The following is a 13,667-nucleotide window of genomic DNA, read 5'->3' as shown; positions in this document are numbered from 1 at the left end:
TTTTTGTCTATTCTCAGTGTAAAGTTGTTACATCAAATTAATGAGGAAAGTTTACACTTAGGTAGCCTATAAGCTATAACCAATTCACAGACATATTTTATTCAGCTTGTACAAGTTTTTTAATTGACTCAACATTTTAAACTTGAAACTGTTCACACATACCCTCAAAACAGCATTCTGGCATCTCTTAAAAAAAAAAAAAAAAAAAACTAGCAACACCAGGCCTGCCTTCCTAAAGTGGCAGCAGTGACCTTGAGCTGGTGGCTCTCCACCATCCTTGGGCAGTGAGTTCCTGACCCTGCAGGTAAGAGCCAACCATCACGATGTTGTTTTCTTTATGATAGGAACATGAGCCTCTGTACCTAAAGCCCCAAAATGGGGAAGTGAATGCCAAATAGAAAGGGTTGTGCCTTTCGAGAAAAACGCCAGTGTTCCTCTTTGCTGCTGTGAGAACCATCTCTGTGTACTAAGACACAAGCGCCAGAATGCTGGGCTCCCTCCTGGAAGAAACCTTGGAGGAGGATTCCTAATGCATGTACGAAACAGAACAAACTGTGCTCCTGAGAAAAGTGCTTCTAATATGTGAGAAGGATTCTGGAACAGAAGTGTTTTTTTGTTTGTTTGTTTTTTTAAGACAGGCATGATTAGTTAATACTTTAGGCTACTGGGTGACTACAATACCAGTTCTAGAATGAGGCACAGCGCACAGTAAATACGATGTAAAACAAGGCGGGCGTGTGAGTCCCAGACATGGCTTTACCAGTGCTTTCTCCACCTGTGCACATCCTGAAGACAGACACATCTCTACATGACTTAAAAGCTAGCACTGACCTTTCCGTTGCCCGTGGAATTCATTGTGGAGTGGCTTCTGGGGAGTTGAAGTTCATAGAAACATAGGTCAGGGTAAAGCGTTGCAGCTCTGGGCTCTCCAGGCCACAGCCTCAAGCCTTCAGTGAATTAGCACAGGTCAACTCCTGGTTCTGCGGAGCTGGCCCTAGGAAAGCTGCAGAGGTCATCACTTCATCTGCTGTAAGTGATTTTAGCTGATGGACATGGAATTTCACAGCCATTTCTGAGCTCTACTTGAACACTCGACTCTGTGGACTCAAGTACAATAATTTACATTTAGCCCCACTACATTTTATCTTATTACATTCAAATCATCATAGAATCTTCTTGGACACTAACCCTCTTGGTTGTGTGTTTCCTATCCCTGCCTAATCCATGAATGGGAGAAGCCTGCAGCCTCTGTTCTACAGATTGAACAAGCAGCTAAATGTTGAACAGGACAAGATGTTTCTCCAGCTAAACTGTAACCCATTAAACTTCATCCTTCAGATAGTCAGTCATTCTCTATAAGGAATCTCTTTTCTAGACTGACTAAGGAAATGCCTCCTGAAGTGGAAGTTTTCTTGAAAAGTAAATACTTCAAGCTGTGCAATCTATACTAGAGGCTTAAATGTATTTACCTTTCAAAATTTTGGAAGATATTCATGACAAATGTCCAAAAGAACTATTCAATAAATGTGATACAACAGTCATCAATGTGCCAGAGCCAAGTGATATTAGCAACAGTGAGAACATATTGTTTCTACCTGCTCAGGAGGTTACAAGCATCTAGGTAACACAGAGTGGGCTTCCCAGGTGGTGCTAGTGGTGAAGAACCTGCCTGTCAATGCAGGAGACATAAAAGACACAGGTTCGATCCCTGGCACAGGAAGATCCCCTGGAGGAAGGCATGGCAACCCACTCCAGTAGACCTGCCTGGAGAATCCCATGGGTAGAGGAGCCCAGGGGCTCCTAGGGTCACAGAGTCAGACAGAACTGAAGTGACACATGCAACACAAAAGTAGGAAAGCTTCAACACTTGGCTAGATTTTCTATATTCTATCGAGTTTAGTTTAAACCAGTGACTTTCAGAGATTAAACATGGTAAAAACCATAGCTAATATATCAACAGTAATACTGTGACTTACCTTCTGACATGTCCAAAGTTTCTAAGGGGGACGTTCCTTGTGGTTCAGTGGTTAAGACTCCACACTTCCAATGCAGGGAGGGGCAGGTTTGATCCCTGGTTGGGGAACTAAGATCCTGCATGCCAAAAAAAAAAGAAAAATTCTTAGATTTTTTCACCTAACTAGCTGTCATAAGCAAAGCACTCCTTTCAGAACAGAGTACAGAGAAACAAGAATGGCTGCGCTACTGCTGATGTCTAGGCTTTAAAGCTACCTTGTCTATGATGGGTTCTTAATATTTTCAGTTAATTTTTCTTCTCATTTTGAGAAAACATACATCTAAGTCCAGTTCAATAAATCAAGCCGTATCAGGTGTACAGGAACAGGGGTTAAAGAAAATCCGTGTGACCAAATAAAACAGTGACATTTCCACATTTTCAAAAGAATCCTGTATCACCAAAAACAGATACATCTGTAAAGATTTCTAAAGGGATTATTTTTACAACCTGGATACCAGAAAATATTAGCACAGGGTGGGGAAAAAGTTTAACATTTTCCTTGAAAGGCATTTTTCACTATCTTTTTGAAGCTCTAAATGCAAACTTGGTCCCAGCCTGAGGCCAAGGAAAGGATTTTTGAGATAGTAAATATCAATGCAGCTTGGACTAGCCTACCTAAAAAGGAGTGCGTGAGGAGGACTCTGAGAACTGGTGTTCGTCAAGTTGGCCATCTCCCAAGAAACACAATTTTGTGCCCTGAGTGCCAGGTGGGAGGAATTTGTTGACAATGAAATTCCTTAGCACCAGGCTGGAGTCAGAAAGTCTCACTGGCGTTCATTGAACAGAGAAGATTTTCCTTTAGCCGATCTGACGACCTTCTGGGATTACAACCTTGTTTTGGAAACCACTAAAAAGAAGTTTCTTCACATAATACCCTGTAATTGCTCAGTACTTGCTTCTTTCCATGCTTCTGGAAAGTAAATTCCATGGCAGAAACAATTACATGCTAAGGTGCTTACTAACGTTTCAATCAAATTTGATGTTTTCTAAAAAGTCCTCACAGTGAAGACTCTGTACGTGTAGATTTAAGACTAGCCCTGTAATCCTTTCTTGTGTGACTGTCTTTCAGTAGTATGTAAGGTTTGGTTATAAAAATGTCTAGCATAATGGTTATAAAGTTTTCTTGAAAATAGTAAATAACTTGGATTGTATAATCTGTATCACAGGCTTAAAGATTTAAAAGGTATTTACAGCCAGGGTCAAAAAATACTCAATAAACTTGATACAGCAGTCACCAATGTGCCAGACCCACATGGTATTACTAGCAGTGAGACAAGAGGAAACCCTTAGAAGGCAGGGGGTAAGGCAGTTGGTACTGATGATGCTTTATGTTTGAAGATACTAATAATTTGATAGTTTTATTAATAATAATGATAGTTTTATTTTTTGTATACTGTACCTTATGTTAAGTACAACATATTGAACTGATGATAATTTAGGGTTTTTTGGAAAGAGTTTTAAAATAAGTGGTTTTTGTTATTGATGATTAGAAATAGAAGATCCTTAAATATTTTGAAAATCCAGAACCAGATGTATTGACCCATAGTTAGAAATGGCCAAGTGGATTTTTTTTTTAATGTTCTGTCAGGTTGTGGTAATCTCTTACCACATACACAAACCTTCCCTAACAAGTCTATGATTACAATATGGTGACACCAAAAATATGATAGCTGTAGTTGAACATGGCCCAGGTACAAATTTATATTCTTCTAGACTTAATGGTTGGTTCTAGAAGACTTTTAGAAATTCACTACTGGGAGAAAAATTATAAAAAATAAAATGCAAGGTTACTTGTCATAGCTCACACTTGTTCGGGAGGATGAAGACAACATTCAATCCTTTGAAATAATATCTAGCTCTCCTGTCAGAGGGCTTCCCTTGTGGCTCAGTTGGTAAAGAATCAGCCTCCAATGCGGGAGACCTGGGTTCAATCCCTGGGTTGGGAAGATCCCCTGGAGAAGGGAAAGGCTACCCACTCCAGTATTCTAGCCTGGAGAATTCCATGGAGTGTATAGTCCATGAGGTCGCAAAGAGTCGGACACGACTGAGAGACTTTCACTCACTCCTGTCAGATATTCTCAATGTGGAAAGCAATATGACTAAAGAAAATGCCACTTAGATTGTTAATTATATATATGCTAATTAGATAGTCATAGTTCAGTAGATATGGAGCCAAGCACATTAAAGACTTTGCCTTAACTAACATTTAGCAATGATTGTTTGGGGCGGTAGTTCTTCCAAATTAATCCAATGGCATCCTCACAGTTTTACTACATTTACATGTTATTCACATTTAAACACTAAAATCTTCAAGCAATACAAGTTTTCGCTTACTGTCTCCAAGACCAACAGAATCTAAAGCAACTAATCAAAGAATCTAAAGGATCACAAATTATGTTTTCCAATGACACGTTTCCCATTAGAGCTTGTCTTAAACTGGACCGCTGTGCATGTTGAATGGGTACCACATTTGCAAGCATTTATCACGGTGGGGCGAGCGATGCTAATACTGCTGGACGGCTCTGCTCTTGAAGAGGGCCGTGCTTTCTGTTGCATGCAGTACACTGACCCTGTACTCTCTTTCCTTTCCTTTGTTTCCTGTGCCATGCTTGCTGTGTAGCAAATGGAATCTCTTGCAGTAAGTTAACTTTCTTTCATACTTTGTCCATTTAGGCATGGACCCATAACAAATCTTATTTTTACTGTGACTATTATATCTCTTAGCATGTTTTTCCCTTTTTTGTTTCATTTTCTTTTATTTGGTAGACTAAGACATGTAGTTTTTATTAGCATTCCAGGCTGCTTTCCTCCCCAAATAGAAACTTATGTTGCTATAAACTCTCATGTGCTAGGTGGGGTATTTTTAGTAATAACTACCATTATTGGACACTTAGGAAAGTCAGGGTTTTCACAGCTGGGTTTCACCCTAACTTGTGAAAGGTAACATTCAGTTTTTAGATGATACTTTTTTTATCTGCGAGTCTCTGGAAGTTGTCTTTAATACCTGATTTTGAAAGGTTTCTACAAACAAAAGTTTAAATGATCATAAAATGTGTTACTAAAACAACCAAAGACCTAATTTGCATTAATGAGTGAGTATAGCTACTTCTTTAAACTTAGGCTTGTTACAAGCACTGAGAGATCACATAAATCTTAAGTAGAATTTCCCCCTGCCCTAAGGGCCAGAGAGAGAGGAGAAAGAAAAAATCCATCCAGCATGGTCTTAACACGAATTGGAGTCATTTTTAAAAATTAGGATCAAACGTATGTTAATACCATTAATGGAATATTCTTCCTAAAAACCTAAATTTTAATTCTTGTCATTTCTCTCTTTAAAGTGATCTGGGAAAAATAATTTTAAGTCAACTCAGCAGCTGAGGTGACCTTAGCAGTCACCTAAGCACCTCAGCAGCTCTCAATTCTGCATTCTTTTAGTCTTATTAAGCTTCCCTGGTGGCTTAGATGATAAAGAATCCACCTGCAAGGTGGGAGAGCTGGGTCAGTTCCCAAGTTGGGAAGATCCCCTGGAGGAGGGCATGGCACCCCACTCTGGTATTCTTGCCTGGAGAATCCCTACAGACAGAGGAGCCTGGTGGGCTATAGTCTATGGGGTCACAAAGAGTTGGACATGACTGAGCAACTTTCACACACACTAAGAGTAAAAGAAAGACCCTGTTTATCCTTACTTAACCACATTTGAATGGTGAAGTGTTGGTTTAAGCCACATATCCCACTTTCACTGGTGACTGCTGAGCCATGCAGTTCTATCTGGTGAAAGCTGTCCTTTTCCTCTGGCAGAATCCCGTCCTCTACTGAGGAGCTAAACCTTTCTTGGGATTAAACAGGCAAAGTTTAGAGGCCATTAAGCAGATACGGCTTAAACAGTAGTCATGATCATTGGTGTTGGAATTACTCATGGTTTATCCTTACTTTACAGTACATGTATGCTGTATAATGAAAACATTTTCAATTCCAGAGGTGTCTATAGGGCTCAAGGCCCATTTTGTAGGAATAGTTTTTAAAAATTCTTTCCACAGAAAGTTTTGCATGCTTTTCATCATTTCTCCTTTTTGTAAGCCCTTTGGGCCCTTTTTATATCTAATTCAACAAGTATCTGTTGAGCACTGAGTAGAAACTGTCGGTAAAACTGGCACAGAACCTTAGACAATCACATGACTTCTTCCTGTGTTTACAGACTTTAGGATCTGTGCCTGCACCCTGAGTGGCAGCCAGAATTGTCACAAGGAATCATCTCTCGAGTGTCTCCTGGATTGATAAAATTTGACACCTAGAACCACTTAATGTCATGCCTTTAAAATATACTTTTAATAAAAAGAAAATGTTTTAAAAGACATATAGCTTATAAAAATTAACACAACCACAGCTATAACACAACTATAGCTGTAATTTGTAGATATTAAATCTAATAGACAAATATAATGGAAATTTGGCAGTTCACCAAGTCCCTTTATAGCTACTAATTCTATTTAGTAATCTTCCAGGATTTGTTTTATTCTATATTATACTGTGAGTTTCTCGCTGATATTCATTGATTGGATTTTATTGTTCTGTGTTATTTAGAATGGTAACAGCTAGTTACGCTTCCTTGTTTTAAAAAGAAAAAACGTTGTCTCCACTAAGATTTCACTTACTATATAAGAATGATCCTTAGTAACTATTTCTTCCTACACAAATTCTCTCTTTAGCAATTGGAACTGTGTCAGAGGTTGTATAAGCTACACTTCCAGCTGCTGCTGCTTTTTCAGTCCTACTGTAAGCTCATCGGCCAGGTGCACGAAGTCAGCTCCATGCCAGAGGTGAGCCCCCCACCCCCCCAACCCCAGGTCCTGCCATGAGCTCAGCACTGCTTTTCCTTTGTTCTCCCCCACCCCACCAGTTTATGTGTAATAAAATCACTTGAACATTTATAATCATTTCACTTAAGCACAAGTCTTAAAACACTAGTGTCTCATATTTATTTCCATGCTCCTTTAGTGGTGCCAGGACTAGGGTGAGGCAAGTGACCTACCTGGACACAAAATGCAAGGACAACCTTGAGGATCCAGGGGAGGCCAGCTTGGCATAATTCTAAGGGAGGTGCTCACCCTAGTGACAATATTCACACGCCTACAATATTTAAAACTTACCTAGATTTGAAATAAGAAATTCACTTTCAAGCTTAAAAACTGTGTGTCTAAGACAGTCTAACAACTTATATAAAAGGCTTATTAACCTCATTTAATTTTGAGCCCGGGGCTGGAGTATATCATTGTGTCTAAGCAGCATCTGCGTGAAGACTGTCCTTGAGGGCTTCAGTTCTATAGCTTGTTCAGTGAGCAAGCTGGGAATGAAGAAAGGCAAAGATGTTGGGTAAATCAACTTCCCAAAGAAAACAGGCATCCTCAGTTTGCATTAGGAAGGGAAAAAAACCTTTAAATTCACATCTGCTCTTTTTTTAAATGCTCTTGAGGTCAAATTGCAATACAGCTATCTTCAACAGTACACTTGGGAGCACTAGAAGTGACATAGGTTCTCTTTATGATTTATTTCTTAATAATACAGGATCTTCTGGTTCCAGTGAATCTGAGGCAAAATATCCTTACCTCTGTGATGAATACTAACATGACATTGTGATTTTTCCTCTTCTCCCTTAAAATTATGTCTTTCATCTTTTCCAGTGCATAGGGATAGGGATAAAAATTTATTCTTCAAACAGGTCCATGTTCGTGATTACATTTATTGGGCACTTATGTGCCCAACTGTTTAAATAAGCTGTGAGGTGGATAACATCTTCAGTCTCACAGCACTGAAGGCACATAAGAATCTATCTGCTTGACCACGTAGTAGTGAAGAATGCAGAAGTGGCATCTACCCAGCTTTACCCAGCTCCCCTGCCTGTTCTTCTAGTGCATTTTACCTCTATGTGTGCCCTTCTACTTAAATAGAAAACATTAGGAGGAGTCAATCTTTTATACAAGGAGAGTGTGCCAGCTGTTGATACAGTTATTCAGTGCATACAGCCCCTTAGGCCTACATATATCAAGCAGTATAGTTCCATCAGTTCTGTTTTTAGTTTACTGAGATATTAAGCTTGTGCTTAACCAGACCTCATACAATTTTAATTGGGGATGTAAAATCCAGCCTGCAACTAAATATAGTAAAAATACTTTTTTTTTTTAACAGCTGCTAAATATGTCCAGGGAACTGAGTGACCTAAAGAAAAACCTGAAGGAGGCCACTGCAGCCATTGCAGCTGACCCTCTTTACGTCGAGGGGGCATGGTCCGAGCCAACCTTCACATCCACTGAGGCAGCCATCCAGTCCATGCTTGAGTGCTTGAAGAACAACGAACTTGGCAAGGCTTTACGGCAAATAAGGGAATGCAGGTAACACTACTATTTGTATTGTTGTTTCATCACTAAGTTATGTCTGACTCTCTGGCCCCAGGAACTTGTAGCCTTTCAGGCTCCTGTGTCCATGGGGTTTCCCAGGCAAGCATCCTGGAGTGGGTTGCCATGCTCTCCTTCAGGGGATCTTCCCGACCCAGGGATCAAACCTGCATCTCTTAAGTCTCCTGCATTGGCAGGCGGGTTCTTTATCACTAGTGCCACCTGGGAAGCCCACTAGTTAGAGATGGTTAAAAGAAATGCATGCCTAACAGTCACTTTGTCAGGGCTAGGGACTAAGTCACCATGGAAGGAACATTGAGATGTTTATATAAATCCTCCTCAGATCCTTCCCATTACCATGACACAAACATCAGGTTTCAGAACTTATTGTCTGAAATACTGGTGTTGGTTCTAGTTATCTGTCATCTCTAAAATGTTTAAACACTTCAAAGTATGCTCCAAAATAATTTTAAAACTAATTTTTTGAATGTATCCTTTTTGGGATCTTCTCCCTATATTTTGATAGTATATTCACATTCACTGTAACCACAATGCTATAGCAAATAAATGTTTTAAGATTATAGGATTCCATTCTGGCTTTTTTTTTTTTTTTTTTTTTGGCCACACAGTGTGACATGTGGGATCTTAGTTCCTCAACCAGGAATCAAACCTATGCCCCCCTGCAGTGGAAGTTCAGAGTCTTAACCACTAGACAGTAAGGAAAACCCCCTATTCTGATATTTTTATACTTTAGATTTTATCAAAACCAATAAAAATTAATATTCTAAAACTGATTATAGTGATGTTTATACAACTCTGAATATTAACCAAAGCCACAGGATTATATTTTGGATAGCTGAATTGTATAGTGTATGAATTTTATCTCAATAAAAGCTTTTGTATTCAGAAAGTAGTTTTCTTGTACTAATAAAGACTCAACCTTATAAATTAACAGTGCCTCTAACCTCTGCTGCTCTTTTCTGCCTGCAGAAGTCTGTGGCCCAATGACATCTTTGGAAGCAGTTCTGACGACGAGGTCCAGACACTACTGAATATTTATTTCCGTCATCAAACTCTGGGACAGACAGGCACTTACGCGTTGGTGGGGTCTAACCAGAGCCTGACTGAGATCTGCACCAAGCTGATGGAGTTGAACATGGAGATCCGGGACATGATCCGCAGGGCCCAGAGCTACCGGGTCCTCACTGCCTTTCTTCCAGATTCCAGCGTTTCCGGCACTAGTCTCTGACAGGAGCCTCCCATCCCCCATGGGTGCCAAGCTGGGGGTGCTGCCGTGCTGGGGTGATGTCATTCAGTGTCTTCTCAGCCTTCAAAAGGCTTGGTCAGACTGTTCTCCCTCTTGTTACCTGTAGGACTTTTCATAAAGAGGATGGCAGAACTTCCCACATGTAGCAATACTCTAAGAACCAAGGTAGCATAGGACGGTTTTGGAACAGCCTCCACCCATCATTCTGTGTGGCACAAACACGTTATCCTTTTACTGAGCAAATGCAACTCACTACTGAAGATGTGACTTCCATTGCATACCAAAGCCAACTACTCTGAACAATACCTTCCTTTCTAGAAACAATTTTAGATTGGCAAAAGTGCAATGTTTTCTTCACTAAATATTTTATATTCTAAAACTTGTACATTCTTTTTCCTTTTTTTTTTTTGCTTTTGTTTTTTTTGTGTGTGTGTGAGGTGAGCTGAGGAAGGAGCAGGCAGAATGAAGCTGGCCACTGAAAACTGTAAGACGGTCAAAAGCTGACAGCCTGTGTATGTGAAAAGGGAATTGTAAATGGACAATTTAATGTACACTGAAATTTGAATACCATTACTGTATCTAAAAGGAGCTGCTATGAAGTACCTTTCTTATGTTGCTAGGCTACTGTTTCGGAAAGCCCTGGATCTCTTTGCAGGGGTCTGTGATTAAGACCCTCGCACCAAAAATGGTCCAGATAGACCTCTTTTGAAGGATCTTGGCTGCTTTTTACTAGAATGTTGCTTTTATGAACATATTTATACTACAGAAGGATGAGTGTTAATTTTAACCAACTTTTCCATTTTGTAGAAAAAAGTTAAAGACATCCACATTATAAATTCCAAGTCTTTCCACCTGTTACGCATGCATATTTTAATATCCACATGGATAGCCAGAAATAGGACATAAAGGTAAAATATGAGTTGTCACTTTGTTTCTTAAGAAATGTCATTTTATTTGTAATATATATGTAAAGGGCCATTCTTAAGTTTTCTCCTTAAATTTAATGCTGTCAAGTGTTAGCTGTGTGCATGTAAACCTGTTGCACATCAGAAACATATTCAAAGTTTATCTATGTAACTTATTCACTCTGTAAATACATTTAAAGTTTTTGTGATGTAATCTTGGTTGACATTCTGTTTAGAACTGCATTTAAACTAAAAAAAAAAAAACAAAAAGATACCACAGGTTTTATTTCTACTTAATGAAGATTTTTGCTTTGATTTATATTTTTGCATATGGGTTGCCATGGTGACAGTCCCAAGGAGTACCACACTTGTGTGTTCCATGACTGGCAGCCAGGGGGTTGTGAAGCAAGTACCATGACCCTGGGAAGAGGGGGGTCTCTGTAACCTCTTGAGGTAGACACCAAAGACTGTAACCCTCAACCAGCTCTCGCTACAATCAGAGGCAAGAAACCCGAAAAAAAGAGCTCTCATTATCCACAGCCTATCATTAGGTTGTCATCCTTAAAATTTTGAAAGAGACCCATTAATGATAAGGAAAAAGTAGAGAGTTCTATTCTTTCAAAATAACCCATCTATTCTTCCACAATAACCCATCTATTCTTCACCCAACTCAAAAAATGGGATCATGGAAACACATAACAATCTAACTTCTATGGTCTCCCTATTCATACTCCTTAGATTAACCAACGTAACTTGCTTTCTAATATACAACTAAATCATAAGTAGTAATTTTTCTAGAAGTATCCACAACAGTCTGATCCAAGATTTTCTTAATGTTACCACAGATACAATTATTAACTGGTTTTAATGACTTTCTGGACATTGCTGTCAAGATACTATTTTGATGATTTTTCAACTTACCCTAAAGATGATTAACCATAATCCTTAGGAAAAAACAATCACAATCTCTCTGGGGAAAAAAAAATTTTCACAAAATGCAGGTTTCTGTGGTTAACAACACTAGGCAACTCTTGAGTTCTGCTGGGACTCCCACTAGAAAGGACTGATCAGTCGTGACTGAATTTTCCACCGTGGCCTCTTACCCAGCAAAGAACCACCATGATTGGGTTATTCTTTAAAAAAGAGAGTTTTTCAGTAATATCATCTGTAGTCATGAGAAGTAGTGGGTTTTTTTTTTTTTTTTTTACTGTTTTCTTATTTTTTTTAAACAGGTTTGTTAATATGAAAGAGTTCTACTTTTCCTGTTTCTTAACCTTCTCTCCCTTAGTGAAGCAGAAGGGCCCTCTGAAGCTGCAAATAGGCCCCAGCGGAGCGCAACAATCAGTGGCTTTAGAGCGGCCCTCAAGTCTCCTGGAGTATCATGTTCTCCCTCTGTTACTGAAGCCTTAATGTTCACTTCCCCAGGGGCAGGCACAGGAGAGGAGGAGTAGGGTATCTGCCCTCTCCTTTAGATGCCTATCTCCTCACCTCTGAGAAGGAACACCTCCTCCTACCACCATGCTTTTTAGCCCCAGAATGTCACATACTTTATCCACTGGCATAAAAAAGCAATTCAGGTAGGTGTACTGCAACTTAAGGCATAACTTGATTAACCTGTAGTGTCCAAATTGAGTATTTTAGTAAAAGCACCATACATTTTAGAGGCATGTGAATGTCTTATTCCCACCAATAGGTAAGACTGTTACTGTTAGTAAAGATGTGAGATAAAGATCCTTGTAATTTAGCATTGCACACGTGTATACAAACATGCATAGAGTCGATTCTTAAGTCTCTTCGGGTTCCAAACTAATGCTGTTCCTTTCAGTGAATTGTGGAATTACAGAAATAAGGTGGCGGTTGGGGGGTGGGGTGGGGAGGAGTGTTCCAGGCAGGGAACAACTGGGAGTGCCCAGAGGGGTGATGGAAGCTCTGTGCCCTCTCCCCAAACCCTGCCCTACACATCTGTTCCCTGTGGGTGTTCATCTGTAGCCTTTATCATATCCTTTAACAAAAAATCAGTAAACAGTACTACCATTTAAGGCATATCCCTCTCCAAAGCTTGGTGTTATCCTTTCTACAACCTCGCTGCTCAGCACACAGATCAACATTAGCTCCGTCTTCTGGAAGCCTGGCAGAAACACGGATCCTCAGGTCCTACGTCAGACCTACAGATTCAGAATCTGCATTTTAACAGAACCCTCAGAGAGATCCCCAGACAAGGACCTGAGCTCATCCTCTCACGAAAACACCAAAATCACAACTATCTGCTGAATAACCATCAGGAAAAATGACTAGAACCTACCAAAAAAGATAATCTACTATCAAAGACAAAAAAGCAGCCACAACAACATGGTAGGAGGGTTCCATTTGCCATAAAATCAAATCACACACCCACAGAGTGGGTGACCCAGAAACTGGAAAATCATTTCATCACAGAGGTTCTCCCACAGGAGTGAGAATTCTAAGTGCCAGGTCAGGTTCCCCAGTCTGGGGGTCTGGCCACTGGGAGGAGGAGCCCCCAGCACATTTGGCTTTGAAGGCCAGAGGGGCTTGACCGCAGGAACTCCACAGAACTGGTGGAAGCAGAAATGCCACTCTTGGAGGGTGCACATAAGATTTCATGCACACTGGAACCCAGGAGAAAAAGCAGTAACTTCATAAGAGCCTGGCCCAGTCCTACCTGCTAGTTTTGGATGGTGTCCTGGGGAGGCAGAGAGCAGCTATGACTCATTGCAGGAACAAGGACACTGGTGGCAGAGGTATTGGGGACCACTCATTTGCATGAATGGTCCTTGAGGCTGCCATTTGAGGCCAAGACCTAGCCTCACCCAACAGCCCAAAGGTTACAGTGCTGAGATGCCTCAGGCCAAACAACACAGCCCTGCCCTTCAGACAGGCTGCTTAAAGTCTTCCTGAGCTCACACACACACCTATAAACACACCTCTTGACAGAGCCAGAGGGATAAGACCCAACTCCATCATCAGTGGGCTGGCATGAATCCCTCCCACCAGGAAGCCTGAACAAGTCTCTTGGGCCATACTCATGTACCAGAGGGAAGACACCAGAAACAAGAGGAACTACAATGCGGCAG

General features: G+C 40.4%; 2 protein-coding genes across 25 annotated transcripts in view; one reads left to right on the top strand and one right to left on the bottom strand.

Annotated features, from left to right (window-relative positions):
• The window catches only part of FRY (FRY microtubule binding protein), a 425,432-nt gene extending 414,643 nt beyond the window's left edge, over positions 1-10,789 (top strand). For all 4 annotated transcript variants that reach the window (XM_061133663.1, XM_061133660.1, XM_061133661.1 and 1 more), the window contains 3 exons: positions 6,721-6,831; positions 8,198-8,400; positions 9,394-10,789. In XM_061133663.1, coding sequence (XP_060989646.1) covers positions 6,721-6,831; positions 8,198-8,400; positions 9,394-9,652 — 573 coding nt within the window. In that variant the 3' untranslated portion in view covers positions 9,653-10,789. The remainder of the gene's footprint in view (positions 1-6,720; positions 6,832-8,197; positions 8,401-9,393) is intronic.
• ZAR1L (zygote arrest 1 like) overlaps positions 1-13,667 on the bottom strand; it is a 92,841-nt gene that overhangs the window by 8,389 nt on the left and 70,785 nt on the right. For 17 of the 21 annotated variants that reach the window (XR_009691373.1, XR_009691384.1, XR_009691385.1 and 14 more), the window contains 2 exons: positions 1,977-2,091; positions 832-1,097 (listed from right to left, as the gene is read on the bottom strand). The gene's annotated coding sequence lies outside the window, so the exon portion shown is untranslated. Of the gene's footprint in view, positions 1-831; positions 1,105-1,976; positions 2,092-7,247; positions 7,356-13,667 lie in introns of those variants that run through there. The other 4 variants (XR_009691392.1, XR_009691391.1, XR_009691388.1 and 1 more) reach the window with 4 other exon arrangements.

The sequence above is a fragment of the Dama dama genome, chromosome 30 (genome assembly GCF_033118175.1).
Source record: "Dama dama isolate Ldn47 chromosome 30, ASM3311817v1, whole genome shotgun sequence".
Classification (NCBI taxonomy): domain Eukaryota; kingdom Metazoa; phylum Chordata; class Mammalia; order Artiodactyla; family Cervidae; genus Dama; species Dama dama.
This window is presented reverse-complemented; position numbering and strand designations above follow the sequence as displayed.